The sequence below is a fragment of the Cryptomeria japonica genome, chromosome 1 (assembly GCF_030272615.1).
Source record: "Cryptomeria japonica chromosome 1, Sugi_1.0, whole genome shotgun sequence".
Classification (NCBI taxonomy): Eukaryota; Viridiplantae; Streptophyta; class Pinopsida; order Cupressales; family Cupressaceae; genus Cryptomeria; species Cryptomeria japonica.
In genome coordinates, this window is record NC_081405.1 from 16,737,316 (window position 1) to 16,754,628 (window position 17,313).

The window sequence follows — 17,313 nt, forward strand, 5'->3', positions numbered from 1 at the left end:
CAATCTCTGGTTCTTCCCTATTTGATCACGTAGGTTTAGGTCATCCTGCTGCTTAATTAGGGTCTGCCCTAAGAGGTTATGCCTATAAAGAGCATAATTGATCATTTCATTTGATCAACCATCCAATTCAATCTTATTTATCTCTTTTTCTACTAGACAATGAATATGAGCTAAGGAAAAAAAAAATTATGAGCAGTAAAATTCATTATAAGAAGGATACAACTTGATCATCAACCAAGACAAATGCAACCTCCTATGTAAAATTCAAACAATTTTATCACTACATCAAGCAAATTCGACACATTGTCACAAATATAACGATTTTTTCTTCAAGAAAACATCCTGTGAATGAATTGGTTGATTACCCTACCTTTTTTCTTCAACCGGATCTTGGCGGCACCCCAATCCAGAACCATTTCCCTCATAATGCCCAATTTTTTTGTGATGGCAGAGGTCGACGGGATGAAGAGGCGAGATTAATGTTTATCAAATGACTTGGTCTTCTTTTTTTTTTTAGTAATGTCCGCGGTCGTCGGAATTTCGACAAACGTGGGCACTTTTTTTCAAAAAAGACAAATTTCATTGCCAATTCCTTCTCCATCAAAACCAAATGTTGAATTGTCATCGGAATTCCGACGAATGCAGGCATTTTTTCAAAAAAAAAATCAAATTTGGTCACAATATACCTTCTCCGTTGGAATTTTAGGCCAAATGTATTAGTGATATGAGCTCGTATGGTCACAAAATTAAATCTGGGAGCATTTAAAACCAAAATATTAGGTGGGTGGGTTGTCTTTAGATTTTGAAAATTTGCAACTTTTTTTTGGCTGTATTTTTTGGTTTGCGGATATATGTGCAGAATTGGACTGTCAAACCGTCTCATTGAACCTTGAACCTTGAACCTCGAACCGCGGGGTTCAATCAGAAGGTTCAAAATTACAGATTTTGGCCACAATATGCTTCATTAATCACTTTTCCTTTGCATTCTCCTGCGCGTTTAACCTTTGAACCTTGAACCTTGAACAACGAGGTTCAATCAGAAGGTTCAAAATTACAGATTTCGCCCACAGTATGTTTCATTAATCACTTGTTTTTACATTCTATTGCGCGTTGAACTTTTGAACCTTGAACCAAAGAAGGTTCAAAGGTTCAAATTCATTCTTCGCACGAACTTTTCTGCACAAGTTAGACTTGTTGCAACTAAGGCATAATACACAAAGAGTCAATGAACCGATGAACTCTTGAACTAAACTCTAGGTTCAAAGACGCAAACACTTAGGCATAAAGACACATTGGCTGAAAAAGACTTAAAGTAGAAAGATGACAACTTAAGAGAATTAATTATGTTGAATTAAACACTGCATAAAGACACATTGGCTGAGAAAGACTTAAAGCAGAAAGATGACAACTTAAGAGAATTAATTATGCTGAATTAAACACACATTATCTCTGCACAAATATACCAATGTAAGAAAAATTAATGAGTGCAAAAGTATGGGGTAACACACACACACACACACACACACACACACACACACACACACAGATATATATATATATATATATATATATATAGAGAGAGAGAGAGAGAGAGAGAGAGAGAGAGAGAGAGAGAGAGCATGTGTATGTTAACATTAACATTATCTTTCAATTGAGGAAAAACTATTATAAAGTGACATGTATTAAGTGACATTTGAATGACAACATTTTAAATGGATGGAAACAATAAGTAGAAGATTAATGTATAATAGATCAAAGGTCAACATCATCTTGTATTTGAGAAAAAAGTATTGTAAAGTATTATGTATTAAGTCACATTTGAATGTCAACATTTAAATGGATGCAAACAATAATGAAGACAATTTAATTTTAAAGGGAAAAAAAATATATATTGAGTAGAATATTAATTTATTTCGACTTAAAAAGAATTCAAGTTGACTTAATTTAGGATGAACAAGTTATTCGAATGGCATATAAGTGTATTTAAAATCTCTAGCTTTTGTGTTTGTATCTTAAATTTTACATTAACTTTCATTTGAGGAAAAGTATTATAAAGTGACCATGTATAAAGCCAGGATTTATAATAATAAAGAGCGAGGATATAAAATGAAATACTTGAATGGAAACAATTAAATGCATGCAAACAATAATTAATGGACATATGAGAAGAAATAAATTTATTTGTAATGGAATTTAAGTGTCACAAGTGTGATTGAAATATTTAATTGAGACATCATATACATGTATTTAGACAATAGAAATCTAATTTGCAACGTTAGTCAAAGTTGAAATGATATTTGTTTAGAAGGAGACAATTAAAACTTGGACACAAATGTTTTGTAGATAGAATTGATGGCATTGCCCTAGCACAGGAAGTGTTGCTTCGACTGAAGGAAATAAATTGGAGAGTTGAAATAACGTATCTTGCAATGGAACAATAGGAAGGTTAGTAAATCAATGTTTTCAAACAACAACAAATGATTATATTTAGAAGAAATATAAAAATGTGGTACAAACAATTAAATGATAATGGAATGCAGGCAAGGGTGTGTATACCTGGAGGGAGGTTGTAGACATTAAAGTTGATGTATACAACGTTTTGTAGTAGCGTATGTGTGAAACCTGCAAAGAAATGTTAAAAGTACAGAAGGAAAATAGAAAGGCTCGATAAATATTGGTGATGATTTGAAGGGAATGTGAGTTTTGTTTTTGGATCTTTGTATGCTTCTACAATTGGTAGAACCCCAATTCCCAGCCAATGGTTCTCCACCCTCCACCGCCGATTGAGCAAGGAAGCATCATACATGTTGATGGTCAACTCAATGGAAATCACAAATCGACCAAATGTGTATTCCAGAGAAGAATGGACAGAGGATAAGTAGAAGATTCAATGCAGAAAATGAAATTGGCTGCAAGGTTCATATGACAGAGGCATAGATGCACATCTATAGATAGGCGCACACACACACACACACACAGATATATATATATATATATATATATATATATATACAAAGCTATATATTAATGCATACATATATGCATCTATATATTTGGTGCTAATCTGAGTGGTATATGTTTTTTAAATGTTTTAGATATTTGGAATTTCGTTCAATCCATAGAACCCCAATTCCCATCCAATGGTTCTCCCTCCTCCATTGATTGAACAAGGAAACATCATGTATATTGACATAAAGTTTGATGGAATGCACATATGGGCCAACTGTGTAGTTCAGAGAAAAATGAATGAAGCACAAGGACAAGATTTCATGTGAATGATTATATTGCTTACAAGGTTCATATGATAGAGACATAGAGGGACACACACACACACACACACACACACACACACACACACATATTTGTATATATACATAATGTTGATAGTGGGAGTCCAAATAAGAAAGTCAATGTGTTGCTTTGAGCATTGATGGTTGCTAAAACAAGATTGTTTTTGCTTGCATTGAATAGACATGTTCCTGCACAAAGGTCATGCAAAGTGTTAACTATTTGTTTGGGTTGTTTTTACTGGTAAGAGAACAATTGATAAAACAAGATTAGAATAAGAATGCGTACCACACTTTTAAGTTCAAAGCAGTTGATTGTATAACAGAAATGTGCTTCACTGCTGAAGAGGAAACATATATGTCATGTTGTTATGAAAGTTGAATTAAAGAGTATATTGAAAGTGTATAAAATAGAAGCTATCTTGAACTGAAAAATGGGTACTTGTTCTTATAATTAATTTACTTTCTGAATAATAACAAGTACGACATTTCTAACTTTGAAGTTGTTGTTTGAATAGCAAGACTACCGATGATTGTTGAAGGTGTTTATTGTAGACAATCATGGTATTGATTGTGAAAATAAAAAAAATTGAAAAGTTATAAACATAAGGTAGAAAGTGAGGAATGGGTGATAGAAAGTGAGGAATGGGTGATTGATGTTGCAATCATTGAATCAAGTATAATGTTGAAAAGTGGCAATACAAAATAATGTGATGTGGACAATAATAATTATTTCAATTAAGAAGCAATAAAGATAAATTGTCATGAAATGTAATTATCTAGCATGTGCAACAAATAACATGCACTAAGTAATATATAAATAACAAATTTCCTTGTAAATTGAGGAAGATTGGAATGTAAACAAGCATCAATATAGTTTCTTCAATTGTGGTTTATGTTTTCATATGGACAAAAAGTAATAAGTGTGAAAAAGCTATTAAAATCGTAGCAAAAAATATTGATACAAACAATCATCAATTGAAAAACTGAAACATACCCGACTACATGTTCAATTGATGTGAAGGTATCTGTGTATATTATGCATTACAGAGAAAAGAATTGTAGTCAGAAATGAAGTAAGTAATAAAAATGAACCACAGCGAAAAGTTTGATAATGAATTTATACTTTTTACCAGCATGAGCATGTTTCATAGGTGGTAGTTGAGTGTTTGATCTGAGAGTACTTGCAACCTGGCCTCCTCTTTTTTCCTTAGAGCGGTATAAGCATTGTTTCCCAATTTTGAATTCCTTTCAAAAGGAAAAGCAGGTTCAATGCGTGGAAAAAGCTATGAATTTGAGTCCTTGTTTTTTAGTTTTCCCAATGTCTATTGTTGTTCTATTCAATGTCAGTCCTTGAGATTTGTGAATAGTAATAGCCCAAGGCATTGTGAAGGGCAGTTGTGTATGACTTTCTCGTGTTACTGGAGAAATGGGAATAACTTTTGGATTATCAACATCAAGGGTGGGCCAGTGTAATTTTAAAACACTACAACATATTTTTTTAAATCTGGAGGTTTTGAATTCAATTCATAAACAATTGATTTGATACGGCATAATGAGCCAATTACAAGACCAACTTCTATCCATAAATTGGCAATTAACATTACTTGTTGATTTATACAAAGGAGGATCTCATATGGGATTTGTTCATCGTTTTCAAACTCAATATTAGGTTGCTTTGAAATTTGAGCAAGGCTTCTAGCAACTGGCAATTTTAATTGTTTAAATATTTTATTATTGTGCAACTTAGTTGATGCATTGGTTGCAAAAAGATGTACTAATTTGTCAAATTCTTTATTCTCTTCAATACTTAATTATGTGGTTGCTCGAGTCATAAGAATTTTCCAATCAAATTCAAATGGAAATGCATTTCTAATATAATGAAGCACATTACGAAATATTTGTTGAGTTCCAGATGTGCCTTATTGGTGGAAAGCTATATCTAAAGTGACAATTGTTGTGAAAGAACACCATAGAGTAAGAATTGTTGAATGAGAAGCATACAATAAGGTTTGTCCATTACAGGGGGGAGCTAATCAAGATCACCAACAATAATTATAGAGATACCTCCAAATGGCTCATGTTGTTTATGAGGGAATGCTTGGCGTAATCTGGTATCTATTTTTAAAATCAATTTAGGACCCAAAAAACTCATTTCATCTATTAGAACGTATTTTAAATGTTTATATTGTTCTTGAAACGACAACAAAAAATGCCCTGTTAGAGGACGCATGTCTTTAGTAGGGATTCGAAGGCCTGCATGGATTGTGGTTGCTTGTATATCATATGCAGCAACACCAGTTGGAGCTAGCACAAGCAATGGATTGTCATTGACATGTGGAGCAATGTTTATTTTTTTTCTAATGTAATCTATTAGAAACAATTTGCCAATTCCTGTCGTTCCCTATATAATCATTCGTAAAGGTACTATGCTATCAGAAGTTGTATGATGAAGAACAATAATGTCAAGTGCAAGTTGTTTCTTTGCTACCAATTGGTATGTAGCATTCAACAAACATGATGTTTCGTGAAGGGTGGGCCGACATTCTAGTTTTTTTGTGGCAATAAAGTTGGCAGCAACATTATCAAGCTGCTCATTAACAACAATCTTGTTCCAATTGTGGTGAATATCATAAGCATGCCTTCCCAACATTTCAAGGTCATTTTTGTTGAAGTTATTTGATGCGCCCATTTGTGAAAGGTACTCCCATTCATACAAGTCAACATTATTTGTTCTTTTAGAGTCATCATGGTCAGTGTCTTCATTACTTTGAGTTGTGGAATGTTCATTGAGTCCATTAATATACCATCATAAGTAAGCATTGACCTTAAATAATTTCCAATTTGTAATTATTTGTTCCCTTGATGTTCCTATATCTGTAGAGATGTCACGAAAGTGTTTATATAGAAGCAACTCATTCCAACAATATGTTTCAAAATCTTCGTCATCTTCATTTTGCAACAATTTGAACTGCAGGTAGACATTCACAATTGTGTGTTTTTGCCACTTGTCTTTCTTACGGTGCCTATTGAAAAAAAAAATTGTGTTGATTCTATTAGGGATATTTGTTCCATTTCAATAGGTCTTTCTGTGTAAGGTGAAATGTATGAGAGAAAGTTCACTATCATCACTTGAATTTGCAACACGTTGCAAAACCTTCTTACCAACATTTAGCGAAATAAAGTTGTGGCTACAACTTATTAATGGTAGCTTTTACAACATATGGCAAGTCTCTTGTGCACTAATGCCGCGATCAACAATTATCCCCATCATAAAAAAATTATATGCCAATAAAATGGTATCTTCAGTGTTAGTTCCAACAAGTATCTTTTTTAGCATGTCACAATAGCTTTCTGATTTCCTTTATGACTTAGAAGCATATTTGGAGTTGTATTAAGAGACAACTTTTTTTGAACAAACAGGTTGGCAATCAACATTTGCCTGCCATAGGGCAAGCATAACAAGACTGTGAATATTTAGACGGTTGTCATTTCTTGCTGATTGATAACACGGGTTGTGGCCATTATCAAGCATCAATGTTGATGATTGTTGTTAAGGGCATGGTGCTTTGTAGTGGCATTACAACATGGTCCCCTTTTTTCTTAAGCAAGTATATTCAGTACATTTCGTATGTCGTTGGACAACATTTACTAGCTCTTCGTAATCTAACGCGGGATCCGTAGATAAAATCTGGGTTGTATTAGCTAGTCATAGGTCAGACATGGAAGGGCAATATATGCTATTTGCTCGCTCAGCTACGCTTTGGGGATTCCAAGCTGTAACATATTTATCAAAAAATAATTTTACTGAATAGACTTCATCATTGTTATTCCAGTATATCTTGTCCACATTAGGTGCACCAGGCAGCCATAAAAATCCAAGAATTTGTGTTGAACCACGATGTTGCCATTCATACCTATACCAATGGTCCTTTGAATTTAGAAGCTTTTGAATAACTTCTTCACGAAATATTGTAAATATATAATGTAAGTATAATATTGTAATATGTGGATTGTGAACAATATTTTCAACAAACTATTTTCTTGTTTGGTTGTAACAGTGGGCCGTCATTATTTGAGAACAATTTATGCAGGTTCAACCATTTAGTATCAGCAGAACTCAATGTGAAAAACAATGTGGGCGTTCCCAATTGGTGGATCATCGTAGTGAGGTCTCTACGAGATTATTCCAATATGCCTGTGTGCTGCGTAAGGACCCTACAAACCGCATTAACTGGTTTGGCAATTGATCAATGGGTGTGTCTTGTAAACGTTGCCGCAAAGCTCGCAAACTGGTTGGAGAAGAATCTTCCAAATTAGTTCTTATGAAGGCAGCAACTGTTTGTTGCGATTGGTGCCTCGTTATGAGATTGTAAAGATAATACCTAAATCTTACATGTTGTCCAGATCTTTGGTCATTGTATCTAATTAAATGTAAAGTATATTCATGTCAATGAACATGTTTTGTTCGTGGTTGAAGGGGCAATGCACATCCATTTGGAAATAATATTGGAAAAGCCATACTAAACAAGCCTTTAGTGTTGTATTGATTAATTAGTGACGAAGTTATTTCAGGCCAAGCTATTATATTGTTGCCATCATTATCTAGGTGCACCATTTTTTTAATGACATCAAGTTCGTGTATTGAACATGGGAGCTTAGGAATAAACGACGATGCAGTCTCCATTTTAGACTCAGTATCAATGACCACATTTTCTTTAGTTGCTAGCATAGTTGTATGGTCGAGATTTTGTTCTAAATTATACAACAAATATGATATATCAATGGTTGTTTCTGGTAATAAATTTTCTGCATCAAAATCTATGACAACATCATCGTAGTACTGATCATGCTTAATTTTGTAATTCAATGCATCCATAACATGGAATTTATTCACATAACAATTGTAATTTTTGCCTTGTAAACTTTTTCTACGAACAATAAGCATTTCCATATATATATATATATATATATATATATATATATATATATATATATATATATATATATATATATATATATATATATATATATATATATAGACACACACACACACACACACACACACACACATGTTCATATATACACACATATGTATATGTATATATATACATACATATATGTATACATATGTATATGTATAGATATATACATATGCATATGTATACATATGTGTGTGTATATGTACATATATATGTATATATATATTCCAGTTCTGGTCTCTCAATTTTCCTAGGAATCATGGCAAAACACACATGCTCATGTCTCATTCCATCTAGGAACTTCCTTCCATCCACCAAACAAATCCTAGCATTCGTACAGACTTCAATCTTCAAAGGGTCCTCCAAAGGTTACAAGGTTTGTTTCATCCCATTTGCCACAATGGTGTATATGTTCTTCCTTCCATCATGTATTGCCTGTCTATCAAACTGCCAAAGTCTACCCAACAAAAGGTGACAAATATCCATAGGCATAATATCACACAAGACTTCATCATGATAATTCCCAATTTTCAATTTCACCAAACATTGTTCACTTACCAACGCCTTGTGTTCATCCTGAATCCATGCTATCTGATAAGGTTTAGGGTGTTTCAACCTTTCCAAATTCAACTTATTCACCATCTCTTCTGAAACAAGATTGTTTGAACTGCCACTATCAATAACAACTTTACAACATTTATCGGATACCTTACATCTTGTCTTGAACAAATTTCTCCTCTACAAGGGTTCCTCATCTTCTTCGGTATGACAAAAAACTCTCCTCATCATCAACAGTTCTCCATCTTTTGGTTTGTTAGCTGATCCGGTGGGGCTTTCTTCCACCACTGTTGTTCTTCTGGTACTCTTCGTCTTCTTGCATTCAAATGCACGATGTCCTTCTCTTCCACACTTAAAACAAGTTCCTCTAAATGCTCTCTTATCTTGTCTTCTGTCATCTTTTCCAAAATTCTCATTCCAGTAGCCATCCGGTTCTCTTCTCTGGTAGAAATTTCTATCATCCTTCCAGTATGAACCATCTTTCCTGTATGAATTACCTTCCCTGCTTACTTCTTTATCCTTGCTCTGATCTGTACAGGTTCTTCCTCTTTGAAATCTACTTCCAGTAAACCTTCCACCTCTACCTCTCTACGTCTGCTCATGTCTCTTATTTAACTTCTCTTCTGCTTTTAAGGCATATTGGTAAGCTTCTTCAACACTCTCCAATTTGATCAAACTGAGTTCATCTTATATAGACATCCACAATCCATTCAAATATCTAGCAACTTGTTCAACTTCATCATCTACATGTCCGGATCTAATATTCAACTTATAAAAGGCTTCGGCGTACTCCTTCACACTAGACTCCTTCTGTCTCAAATTCTGCAACTTCCGAAACAGGTTTATTTGATAATCAACCAGTATAAACTTTGATTTCAACTTTGCAACCATCCGATCCCAAGTCTTAATTTTCTCTTTACCTATCCTCTGTCTATGAACTTGCAAATGCTCCCACCAAAGAGATGCATGACCTTTCAACCGGGTACAGGCATATTTCACCTTCCTTTCCTCTCTAGTGTTTTCAAAATCAAAATACTTCTCCATTTCTGAGATCCAATCCATCAATTCATCGGAATCCAGCTTTCCATCATATTCTGGTGGGGTAAAATGGGGTTTAGTATTAGCCCTACTCAAAACCCTCAAAAACCTTTCCTCATTCGGATCAACCATTGGTGGGTTTGCTTGTTCCGTCGGGGCTTCTTCTGCCTCATCTTCACTTAGATCCTCAATATGTCGACCTCTTCTTTGTGTTGTCTCCATGGCTTCCAATCGGGCTGCTATACCTCGCAACATTTCCATCACTGTTGGGTTTGCATTCTCATGCGCTCCACCATTCCTAGTTCCTCTTTGCACCATCGATTCACGCTAGTCCTCTGCAATTGCAGATCGGATCCACAATCCGCCACCCTACAACAAAATTCAGGACACACAACCTCCGGAACGAAACTTCACTCTGATACCACTTGATGCAGCCACCGGCAAGGAGAAACCTCAAAGAGATTTGTCCTACCGGTCAGCAAGAGTAAACACAACGGAAACACAGAGATATGATGGAGACAATGCAGAACTAATGGAATTATATCATGAATTGTTAATACAATCAACCGGTAATTATTTGGGTTACATGGATCGACACACAGGCCTGCAAGAACATACAGACTAGGTCACAACCGGGACCTTGACTCAAGAGATTTATCTTCTAAGTTCCATCTTCTATCTTCTACTATTCGCTATATGTCGTGTGTTGTCCCCCTAATGCTCAATTACACTGATATATATACACAATCCAAGGAAAACAGGTCGGCCCAAAGGATCAAAGCCCGAAGAACAAAACCTAACGTGTACAACCAACAAGGTCGGCCTCCACCAAGAGACTTCTGGAAAATCCAAAGGATGAAACATGGAAGGTCGGCCACACGCCAAGAAACATCGAGATCAACGTCCAAGGCTCTACAAGCTTCGGAATGGGTTCCAATAGATCACCAAAATAGGTCTTAGGTAACCGGTAACAAAAGAGCAACCGGTAGCAAAAAATTGTCATGAGAACCAGTAGCGATATCTTGCCGGAAAGTGATCTAAATGCGATGTGGTTTGGAAGCAAGAAAGATGATCAAGTCTTCGAGTAGAATCATTCCAGTGAGCCAAAACTAGTACACAGAAAGAAACACTGAAATTGTAAACAGGAAGCAAAACAACAAAAGAAAATGCTTTGTTTTTTTTGTTGATGCAAGATTGCCATGAACCGAGGATGCTCCTGCATCAATATGTCTCAAGACATACCTACACTTTCTTGAAGGCCAAACTATTTTCAGATCCTAGGAATATTTGTACTCGCTCATGTTTTTTATGTCGCTGAAAGCACTATATAGTCCACCAAATAATAACTTGTGCAATTGAAGTGACAAATCAAATGAAATTCATAAATGGTGCTAAGGAAGATTGGAAAACTGCCCCACATATTTACAAGCTACTAAAATTGGGATACTAGATAATGATTTCACAGCTTGCTTTGAGAAGTTTCCAATCATTTTCTATAATTATGATCTACAACTTACTGATACACCTTGGTTTTCGCATTCTGCACTACAATACCAAGACAACAATAAATTCAGTCATGAACATGTTTCTGGACATACCAAATTTCTGAGGAGACTGCATGGTTTCTCCAAGTCCAAACAGCTTTAGATCCTAGAAACCTAGAGCCCTACCAAGTTTCTAATGTAACTGAAAGCTAAGTTACCAATTCAGGTACAGGAACGAATACGGATGTGAGTACAGCAATTTTTTTTCCTTTGGGTACGAGTATAGGTACGTCCATATATATATATACAAAGTTACCCCGAGTTTCCGGGACGGGGACGGCAGGGGACGGCGGGACGCGTTTCCGGGACGGCAAATTTTTTTGCCAAATTTGGGGACGGCGGGGGACGGCAAAGGGGACGGCTATTAAAATATAGGAAATATTTAAAATATATAGGAAATTTTCAAAATTCTAAATGTTCATATGAAAACATGGATAAAGCATGCATACATACATTATATTCATATGAAAACAATAAAACATGGAAATGGCATGTGTATGATACTATGAAAAGTTGAAGACATTTTAGAATGTAAATTCTGAACATACAACATTGTTAATACTCAATAGACAATATGCAATTATGCATTCATAAATCAGAATTTCAATTCATTCACATTGTCAATATGCATATCATAATAGATATTAAAGAAATAACATACAAAATGTCAAAACAAAGAGGTTAAATTTTCCCTACTTCTATCGACGCGGTTTCCCCCCATATTTTTCAACGGGGGTTTGGGGGCAGCACCCCCAAGGTGGGGTCAAGGGGCATCGCCCCTTGCGGGGTCAAGGGGCAGCGCCCCTTGCGCGCTCCCTGTCGCGATACAGGGCGGGGTCGAGGGGCAGCGCCCCGCGAGGCCAAAAAAACTTATTCTTTCATAAAGGTGTTGAGTGTTATTTTTCTATTAACTCGCCGAGTTTGGCGATTTTTGGGCGATTTTCTAATCTTTGTGTCAAAATGCCCAAAGGCTACACTGCTGCCATATAGTTTCATTGTCAAAATTATGAATTAAATTAATGTTATCTTTTAATTTTTTTATTTTTACTAACAATTTGAATTAATAAGGGGCCTATATTAGAAAAATTTAAAAAAAAATTGAAAATACAACTTTTTTTAGTTTTTTAATATTTATTAATGGCCTTAGATAAGGGGGACGTCTAGCCGTCCCCGGGACGGATTGGGGACGTCCCAGCCGTCCCCAGCGGTCCCCGGGACGTACGGACGTCCCCCCCGTTTCGGGGACGTCCCCTAAAAATATAGGGCAATTTGGGGACGGGGGGAAACATCCCCTGGCCGTCCCCAAGTCCCCGAAACGTCCCCGAGACGGGGACGGGGGTTTTCAGGTCGGGGATGCGTCCCCGGATAACTCTATATATATATATATATATATATATATATGCCAATAAATATCGAAAAATAGAATAATATTTTGATACCTCATTCATAATTTGCAAAAATGAAATTACTCAAGTCTCAAAATGTCATTACACAATGAAAATTCAAATTATAAATCTATTTTAATATCGACGTTCTTTATCAAAAGCATCAAGGTCAATATCAAAAGTTGGTTCAATTTCATTTGAACCACAATCAATTGGAATGCCACTACCTCTAGCTGTGTCAAGTGCAGAAGTTGGTTCAATTTCATTTTTCAAACATTTGACAAAATGCCAAATCATTAACAACACAAGGAAAGTGATTTCACAATACATAAGCAAACAGCCGCTACATATGCATAATGTAAATCAACTGAAATTAGTCTCAGTAATGCTGATATAAAGTTTACTAAGCCTGTTTTAATAGGTATAGCTCACAAATGCAACTGAAATGATATTTAATTGCCTGCTTGCTCGCATATTTTGGTAAAAAAGGCCGTCACAAAGTTGCGAGTGAAATTGAGATTTTAATTTATGAAAATATGCCTGGGTACAGCCCTTGGTACTTCCTCGGTGCATGGGTTCTCTGTGGATTCTTCACAAAAGGACCCACAGAGAACCTAGGCACCCAAGAAGAACCCAAAACGCACCCAAGCCGTACCCGAACAGTACCCATACCCAAACAGTACCAGTACCAGGATCCGGGCTAAAACAGAAGAATCCGGTATCTTAGACTGAAGATAATTCACAGTCCTATTGACCTGCTTTAGTCATTTGTGATTAATATAATAATTTCTTTCTTTTGTTCTAAAATTCAGAAATAGTTTTCTCAATTATTCTATGAATCTAATTTTATTTATGGAAGCAACAATTACAGAATTAACTGATGCCTACACTTGAACATTGGCTCAATACAAGCTATAGCCAAATCTCCTTTGCTTAGCTAGTCATCATTATCTGCTAAATGGACACCTCTTTGCTTTGCCCTACACAAGTGCAACAAAAGTGAATATTGTGAAAAAGAATCAGTTTCAGCAAATCCCACAAGATTTCAAATGAGAATAACTCTTACCTACGTGATGCTGGAGCTGCACGAGCTTTACTTTTAACAGTTGGTGGCTTACCCAAAACAAGAGGTTGTGAAGTTTCTGTAACTCAAACAAAGAAATCTAAATGTGATACCAGGAAATGAAGTAGATGAGTGAAGTTACATCTTTAAAAAATTCACTTGTAAACTAAAAGTTCTACTCCAAAATTTCCAATGTTCTGAGGCTGAATTTCATGACTGGAGATTTCTAAAAAATACAAATCTGTGAAAAATAAATCTCTTATTTACCAAAAATTATGAAGTAGCAAATTTATAAAATATTCAACATTAGAGTTCAAAGTCAGACATCTAGATGTTCAAAACGATAGAAAAATATGATGTTACCTCTGAGCAAACAATCGAAGTCTTTCACCAGAAGTGAAGAATTATAAGACCAAAAAATCTAAGAGTTCTATGCAAATATGTGATTACTTATTTCAATGAAACATGCGAAAGTCAAGTCACAATCAAAACTCCTAAGATTATGTCTATATTCCAATATCGTTAATCAGTTTCCTCTCCAATATAAATCCTTAAACAGAAAAGTATAAAATAGAGGTATGTATACAACTCAAATGAATTAAGATATTTTTTTAATGCCACGAAAAAGATTGAAGAATCATTTCTCTGACTAAAATTAAGATGCCGCTTTTGAACTATGCCAAATATGAACAAAATTAATTAAACTCTAAATGTGCGCAACCATCTGTAATATGAGTTTTTGCTTCAACTGTTCCAAGTAAAAGAGAAGAATGGTGTTTCATTTAAAGACATTGCGTAAATCAAAGAATGGCTTTTTATCAAATGTCTTTTGTACTTGTTAGTGGAGAAACCTGTGAGAAATTTCGTTCTTTTTATTTGGGATTAATATGAATTAATGAATTGTCTTATATTTTATACTAGAAACTCCAAGATAACAATCTTTAAAAATCCAAAAAGCAAATGAAACCAGACTTTAGATACAAAATCTAGCAGTCCCATCCCAGGCATGTTTATACTAAGAAAACTGAATACAACGATCGTGTCAGTAATGCATATCCTAAAATGTTCTTAAGTGATGAGGAAGTTGGTCATTCCCCCTGAACCTTTTCTTAGATCTGCAGTCTATACATCAAAAGTGTGCTTATCCAAAACTTCCAGATAGCAGAGATTAACCAAAGAACAAGTACATGACTGAATTTGGCTAACACGAATAAATTTATGAAAGGCTATTGATATAACACGAGGATTAAAGAATTTGAGAGCGGAGGAAATTTATTCTGAGAAGAGTCAGTTGTTAACCTTGTTTGAGCATAACTGCCGCATTCCTACTGAGAATCACTAGACAGTTAATAAATTGCATTACTTAGAAAGTTGTGTACTTACCTCTAACTCTCAGCATAGAGCCTATCTACACATTCTATAAAAATATTCATAACAGAATAAAATTGAGTGTTCTTCTTTTCATTTTAATTGCTCATACAGGTTGATGATTATAGGTGTAGATGAAGCTAATTTTGGGGAAGGTACCATGTGAGGTTCATTAGTTTCAAACTGTCAGTGCTTCATCTGCAGGAGGTTGGTAACAACCAAGATGAAGTGCTCCATAATTGTTTATTCACAAGTTAGACTGTTAGATGAAGCCAGGGAATAAACAAGAGAAACATACACAAACAAAAGGATATTGAAGAGATAGAGAGTCTACAAGGGAGCTGGAAGAGACCATAAAACCATCTTTTATTTCCACAATGAAAGCTAGCAACTTTAAAATAACAAGTTGTTTAGAAATGATGATGATTCTTAAAATAGAAACATAATTCAGGAAAATACAAAAGAAAAACCAAGTTGCTTTTCTCAAACGGTTCCTTTGACATGCAGAAAATCTCAACAATTATTCAGATGGAAAAACTAATAATAAAGCTAGAATCTGTAATGTCCCTTTCTGATATTTTTTATAAACTCTAATTTTTACTGTATTTCCTTCCTAGTCAATACCAAGGAAATATTGCAATACTAACCACTAACATGTTAATATTAATATCAATGATCAAACTTATTGCATAACAGTTGATATTAATATTGCAATGGGCAACTCACGTACAAAACAGAAAACTGATATTAACTAGATACTGATGCAAATAGCTGCATACAGCCAACCATTATCCATTTGTAATTCAAAATTACATAGATAAACAAGTAACAGCAAGTTCCAACTCACAGGACCATAATAGCAATGGTCAGGGCAGAATAGACTGGCTGGTACAAATGATCACTAATGCAAACTGTTGTTCTAAATACTCCTCAGAATGACAGGGTACTGTAGCAGTATTGTAGCAGCACTGTAGTGGTGGCATTGTAGCAAACTGAAACTAGAAATGAATTGGGAACTTTCAGCACAAATGCTACTCCCAAATGAAACTACCTCCAAAAGACAAAAGGATTTTTGTTGTCCAATCCAGATTGAAAACCAAGAGGGTCTTCATCCTCCAAATTCCTACACTCCAAGGGTTTTCATCCTTGGATGAGAAGATGAACACAAGTTTTCAATCTCTGAAAAAGGGTTTGATTTCATTAAACAATGGATGATTTCCTTTAAACATTTCTCTTCCTTTTATAACTTCATTTTAGTCCCTTTCATTTGAATTTTTGTCCCTCTAAAAATTCCCACCAAAAGTGTTTATAAACACTTTTTAATAAAATATTACATAAGGCCTATAGTGTCCCATTTAGATGACCACTTTATTAAAACAATAATAATATTTTTTTCTTTTACAATGTTCTGAAATAAAGTTACTGAACCAACTTAAATATTATTATTAAATTGTTTCCCTAACTTTATCCCTTAACCTACAGGAAATAAAGAAATAGGCCACAGGTCTTCAAAGTATTTTAATTTTGAAAAGTGGACATGACAAAATCGTGAAGGTTCAAATTTGAGTGGTTGGAATTGTGTGAAACCAATGCAAGGCATACCCAATGATTCCATGGTGGATATGGTGGTTCCAAACCAATTCCAGATGAATTTCAACATCAGAAAAATTTTCTAAGGCAATGTTTTTTGCTTTTTAACTGACAAAACCCTTAACAACCATTCCCAAACACTAAAGAACCAGTACATTGTGCATTTTGTGTGTTTAATGATTGACAACAATAGCAAACATGTGCTGCGATAATAAACAGGCATTTTGTGCGTCTAACAACTCTCAAGTTCTCAACAACAACAAACAGGGAACAAGTTACTGCAAAGAGAATTAGCAATCAAAATCACAGCAATAACCAGTTAGCAAATAATAACAAAGCTCAAACCCCCAATCAGGACCCTCTAACATCCAGTAAAATCAAACTTAGGGTTATTAACTTATTATTTATTTAATTAACCTTATGAAATCAAACTTAGGGTTATAATTTATTTCACTAACCTTTCTTTTTATGGCTTTCAGTTTTAAATTCCATTAGAAA

At 34.9% G+C, this 17,313-nt stretch overlaps 1 protein-coding gene across 1 annotated transcript in view; it reads right to left on the bottom strand.

Annotated features, from left to right (window-relative positions):
• Positions 1-12,906: 12,906 nt before the first annotated feature.
• Positions 12,907-17,313, bottom strand: part of LOC131068204 (uncharacterized) — a 128,633-nt gene continuing 124,226 nt past the window's right edge. Inside the window, exons 6-7 of the mRNA XM_058003384.2 lie at positions 13,861-13,936; positions 12,907-13,774 (exon numbers count right to left, since the gene is read on the bottom strand). Of these exons, the coding sequence (XP_057859367.2) occupies positions 13,732-13,774; positions 13,861-13,936 (119 nt within the window). The 3' untranslated portion in view covers positions 12,907-13,731. The remainder of the gene's footprint in view (positions 13,775-13,860; positions 13,937-17,313) is intronic.